This window comes from Elgaria multicarinata, chromosome 1 (genome assembly GCF_023053635.1).
Source record: "Elgaria multicarinata webbii isolate HBS135686 ecotype San Diego chromosome 1, rElgMul1.1.pri, whole genome shotgun sequence".
Taxonomy (NCBI): Eukaryota; Metazoa; Chordata; class Lepidosauria; order Squamata; family Anguidae; genus Elgaria; species Elgaria multicarinata.
This window is the reverse complement of record NC_086171.1, coordinates 215,625,304-215,631,040: the sequence shown is the minus strand read 5'-3', so window position 1 is coordinate 215,631,040 and position 5,737 is coordinate 215,625,304. Positions and strand designations below refer to the sequence as shown.

General features: G+C 53.5%; 1 protein-coding gene across 1 annotated transcript; it reads right to left on the bottom strand.

Annotated features, from left to right (window-relative positions):
* Window positions 1-635: 635 nt before the first annotated feature.
* ID1 (inhibitor of DNA binding 1) lies at window positions 636-2,904 on the bottom strand. Its single transcript, XM_063121264.1, has 2 exons — window positions 2,488-2,904; window positions 636-1,144 (listed from the first exon to the last, which is right to left on the bottom strand). The coding sequence occupies exons 1-2, from the start codon at window positions 2,902-2,904 to the stop codon at window positions 1,103-1,105; spliced, it is 459 nt and encodes a 152-aa protein (XP_062977334.1). The 3' UTR covers window positions 636-1,102.
* Window positions 2,905-5,737: the final 2,833 nt, after the last annotated feature.

The following is a 5,737-nucleotide window of genomic DNA, read 5'->3' as shown; positions in this document are numbered from 1 at the left end:
TGATGGACAGTTTCCCATCATCCTCACCCAGCAGGGCCTGCAAGGGATGATGGGAAGTGTAGTCCAACACATCTGGAAGCGTTGGGGGCAGGGCAAGTTAGCCCAATTCTTTCACCACCTTCCCCAACCTGGCGCTGCAGGCAGGTGTGATGGGACTACAACTTCCATCATCCCTGGCCATTGCTGGCTGAGCCTGATGGGAATTAATCATCCAAATGGCACCAGGCTGGGGAAGGCTGCTCTAACCTGGATCTCGGGCATCCCCGTCAGCTGACTAACTTTTCCACGGAACTCATCAAGGTCTGGAATGAGACCAGCAAATCTTCACGACTCCCACACAGTTAAAGGCGGAAATCTCTGCAAGTTTAAACCGGGCAAGAGCGAACTGCTCCTGCATCCTCAGCCCAGCAATGACACCCAAACCCAGTTCCAGGGAGGCTGTTCTCAGCATATGGTGCAGGATCAGTCCTGCTTCATCCAGTGTGTGTGTTTGTCATCTGGATTCCCTTGGGCTGCTTCCCCAGTCATCGTGACTTGATGCTCACGGTGTGCCCCTGCATCCCCGGTTCAGTTACCTGAAGCCACAACAACATCCCTCTGACCCAATGAGAGGCACATACTCCAGAAGATTCCCCTATTCATAGAGCAATATGCATTGTTTAATAACAAAAACTCGAACTATTGTAGAACAATATTCTCAGAAAACGTATCATTGTAATATACAATACAAGAATTATTCTCAGGAATCTGAGAAGTATTTGGAGAGTTAACATTCTGCTTTTTAAACAAACAACAAAAAAGCATTGCCCCGTGGAAGCATTAAACCTCTGGGAGGGTGTTCTTATGAGTTCAGCTCTGGTTTCTCTTTTCTGGGCAAGACACCCACAGCCCTCCCTTCCAGCATCAGGGCAGATGCTCCTGCCTCTCCCTTGCCTCCGGCAAAATGTCTGTAGCCATTGTCCAGATTAAGTCCAGTAGAACTGGGGGAGGGGAACGCAGAGCTGCAAGACCAGCACCATCCAGACGTCCCTTCCCCCTACCATTGGAGGGGCAATAAGAAACTTGCTTCTTCCAAGGAACTTCTGCAGGCCCACGCACACCCTCAACGACACAGGATACGGTCATCCGTGTTGACACAACCAGCCTGCAAAGGACACAAACAGATCAGTATATCTTTTTAGCACTTGCCATTTCTAGAATACAAACTCCTAAGACTTCTTTCTTCAGTAGACTATTCTTGTTTAGGACCCAAAAGGGGAACCGAAAGTCTGTTCTCAGAGGTGAGCTTACACATACTTCATAGAAAGGCTTCAGGCTAAAGCCAACTCCCTGATAAAGACTGCTGTGAAACTCAGAAGCTTGCATACCTCTGAACAACCTTGTGAATCATGAGAATTCTGTTCCACCTCTATTGGCCCATTTCATCAAGTCTTAAGTTGGAACCACGGGATAGAGAGGCAAGTCCTTCGGACTGTGAGCAAGCGGAGTCCGGAAGACACCCTCTTGCTCACAAGCCTTGCACCCTTGGGTGTTGCAACTTAGCGGAGTCCAGCGGACACCCTACCTTGACAGTAAGGCACAAATTCGTAACATGAGATGGATCGCAAAAGAAAACAGCACGTTGGAACAGAAAGGAAGAAGAGAAGAGTCCTGCAAAAGACCCATCCGCCCAAGTTTGGATACTTTATTTCAGTGTAGTCTTCCCCTCCAAAATTGTTGGGGACTAAAAACCTCCATGCATTGTTAGCGTGACGGGTGTTGTAGCCCAATGTATCTGGAGGTCACCAGGCTGGGGGAGGCTGCTTGCGTGCCATCACAAAGGACTGAGTGGTGCCACGTCCCAGGAGAAGCCTGAAAGAAATGTCCCCACAAGGAAAGAGGGCAGCAGATGGAACAGCGGGCAAGAGGGAAAGATGTCCCCCCCACAAGAGAGGGAGAGGAACACAGGATGGGGGGGGGGGTCCAGGTAGAATAACTGGAGGGAGGAATGCCCAAGACCAGCCTTCCCCATCCTATCCCTCCTGGGGCTCGCCAGACATTTTGGGCTGTGACATCCCTGCCCATTGGCCATGCTGCCTGGGAATGATAGGTGTTGCAGTCCAACATATCTGGAGGGCCCCGGGTTAGGGAAGGCAAGCTGAGAGGATGCCCATCAACATGGGGGAAACGCAGACGGGAGACTAGAGACCATCGTTGGGATGGGGAAGGGGGGGAATCTGGGATGGTAGCCCCCAGAAAACCTTTTAAGAGTGCAATATTAAGGAAGAAAACCCACTTGGAGGCTCAGCGGCTCGCAAAAGAGGGGTGTCAGAGGAGACCCCAGGCGGCCTGCCAGGAACGGGGGGGGGGGGCGGATAGTCCCAGGGGAAGTCCCAGGGGAAGCAGCAGCCTAGCAAGGCAGGTTGGGTTCTCCAGGCCCAGGGCAGCGCAGCCACGGAGCTCGGGGCCAGGACGCGCGCACCAAGCGCCACCCCCCCCGGCGCTCACCTCGGGCCCGGGCCCGGCGGGCTCGTCGGCGCCCCTCGGCGGGGGCGTCCCTGCGCCCAGCGGGTGCTGGAGCTCCAGCTGCAGGTCCCAGATGTAGTCGATGACGTGCTGGAGGATCTCCACCTTGGAGACGCGCCGGTGGCGGGGCAGCGTGGGCACCAGGCCGGCCAGGCGCGAGTAGCAGCCCTTCATGTCCATGAGCAGCGAGGCGGCGGCGGCGGCGGCCGCTTGCTCCGGGCACAGCGGCAAGGCGCGCGGGGGCGGCGGGCTGCCGGCCCGGGACAGCGACACGCTCTGCTCAGACAGGCAGCGCGGCGGGCCCGGCTCGCCCGCGCCGCCCAGGCGCACGCCCTTCAGCGCGCAGCTCGGGCCGGCGGGCGCGGCGGTGGCAGCGGAGGCGGCGGCAGCCACCTTCATGGCGGGCAGAGACGGCGGCGCGGCTGGGAGGAAGCGCGACCAGCAGCCCGACCCTGCACGCAGCAACCGGCCCTCAGCACCTCGCCCGCCGTCGAGCCCGGCGCGCCGCTGATATAGCGGCCGGAGCGCGCGGGGCGGAGCCGAGCGCCTAGCCCGGTAGCCAATGGCAGGGGCGCTCGGGGGAAGGGGGCGCGGCTCCCGCCGCTTCAGTGGGCCGGATTGAAACCGAATTGTGCGGCTTTTGCAACGGGGGGGGGGGGGGGGGGCGGATGGTTGAAAGTCAAACACGGGATGGTTTCTCCTTGGTTGTTTTTTTTAAGTGAGATCATAGAATCATAGAATAGCAGAGTTGGAAGGGACCCACAAGGCCATCGAGTCCAACCCCCTGCTCGATGCAGGAATCCACCCTAAAGCATCCCTGACAGAGGGTTGTCCAGCTGCCTCTGGAATGACTCTAGTGTGGGAGAGCCCACAACCTCCTTAGGGAACTGATTCCATTGTCGTACTGCTCTAACAGTCAGGAAGTTTTTCCTGCTGTGCAGCTGGAATCTGGCTTCCTTTTAACTTGAGCCCGTTATTCCGTGTCCTGCACTCTGGGAGGATCGAGAATCATAGAATCATAGAATAGCAGAGTTGGAAGGGGCCTACAAGACCATCGAGTCCAACCCCCTGCTCAATGCAGGAATCCACGCTAAATCATCCCTGAAAGAAGGTTGTCCAGCTGCCTCTTGAATGGGGGTGGGGGTTAGGGAATTGCAGGTGGAAGGGAGCTCGGGGGCATTTTCCCTGGGAGCAAAGAGGAGGATGAAAGGAATGTGACAAGCACTCGAAAATGAATAGCTTTTAACGACGGCTTTGACACTCTCCCCTCCTCCGCTCCCCGCAAGCACGCATTCATACACGGAAGCAAAAGTGGTCTTAAATCCCCTTTCGCACCTCTTCTTCCGCCCTGCCACCCCTCAAGCGCACGCAGTGATTGTAGTTATAATTTTTTTTAAAAAAAAAAGCAAATTTAACTCCTCTGCTAGACGCAGCCACACACCTCCCTTGTGCAGATGTTTCACCTGGTTCCCCAGAGGCAAATTTAGCTGAAGGGTTACTTATGTATTTATTTAAAGCTACCTTACCCCACACAGTCAACTGTTGCGGGGAAGGGGGGGCCCATCTGCTATCATCATCATCATCATTATTCCCCCCACACTATTTAAACTGGACAATTACACAAAATAGACTCTCAAGCTTTGCTGCACGAGCTGTAGATAAGAATATCAGAAGTGCCTTGATGCTGGATCAGACCAAGGGTCCATCTAGTCCAGCATTGTGTTTGCACAGGGGCCAACCAGGTGATGAACAAGCAGGACATGGTGCAATAGCACCCTCCCGCCCATGTTCCCCAGCAACTGGTGCACCCAGGCTTACTGCCTTGAATATGAGCCAACAGTGCGATATGGCTGCAAGAAAGGCAAATGCTATTTTGGGCTGCATTAATAGAAGTATAGCTTCCAAATCACGGGAGGTACTGGTTCCTCTCTATTCGGCCCTGGCTAGGCCTCATCTAGAGTATTGCGTCCAGTTCTGGGCTCCACAATTCAAGAAGGACGCAGAAAAGCTGGAGTGTGTTCAGAGGAGGGCAACCAGGATGATCAGGGGTCTGGAAACAAAGCCCTATGAAGACTGACTGAAACAACTGGGCATGTTGAGCCTGGAGAAGAGAAGATTGAGGGGAGACATGAGAGCACTCTTCAAATACTTAAAAGGTTGTCACACAGAGGAGGGCCAGGATCTCTTCTCGATCCTCCAAGAGTGCAGGACACGGAATAACAGGCTCAAGTTAAAGGAAGCCAGACTCCAGCTATTCCTAACCAGGGCCGAATAGAGAGGAACCAGGACCTCACGTGATTTGGAAGGTATACTTCTATTAATGCAGCCCAAAATAGCATTTGCCTTTCTTGCAGCCATATCGCACTGTTGGCTCATATTCAGTTTGTGATCTACAACAGTTCCAAGATCCTTCTTGTTTGTAGTATTGCTGAGCCAAGTATCCCTCATCTTGTAACTGCGCATTTGGTTTCTATTTCCTAGATGTAGAACTTGGCATTTATCCCTATTCAATTTCATTCTGTTGTTTTCAGCCCAGCACTCCAGCCTATCAAGATCACTTTGGAGTTTGTTTCTGTCTTCCAGGGTATTAGCTATCCCACCCAATTTTGTGTCATCTGCAAATTTGATCAGCGTTCCCTGCACTTCGTCATCCAAATCATGAATAAAAATGTTGAAGAGCCCTGGGCCCAGGACTGAGCCCTGCGGTACCCCACTCGTTGCCTCTCCCCAGTTTGAGAAGGTTCCATTGATAAGTACTCTTTGAGTCCGATTCTGTAGCCAACTGTGGATCCACCTAATAGTTGTTCCATCTAGCCCACTTTTAGCTAGATTGCTCATCAGAATATCATGGGGCACTTTGTCGAAAGCTTTGCTGAAGTCAAGATATATGACGTCCACAGCATTCCCACAGTCCACAAGTGAGGTTACCAGATCAAAAAATGAGATCAGATGAGTCTGACCTCAGGGGGTTTAGGGACGCCTAACTCTGCCTAGAATCAGGTCTGCCCCACTTCGAAGCAACTTGGGGCCTGACAGATTCTTTCTTCTCCTTCCAAAACACAAGCAAACTCGCCCTCCACCCCCCACCCCAATGTATGTGCTTGCGTCCGCTCCGCATGCATGCTTTCATGAAGACAGCAACCCCGGTGCTGCAAAGCTCTTTCCCATCTGGGCATTTACTCAGGCCACAGCTGGACCAAAGGCTTAACCTGGGATCATCCAGGGTTCGCCC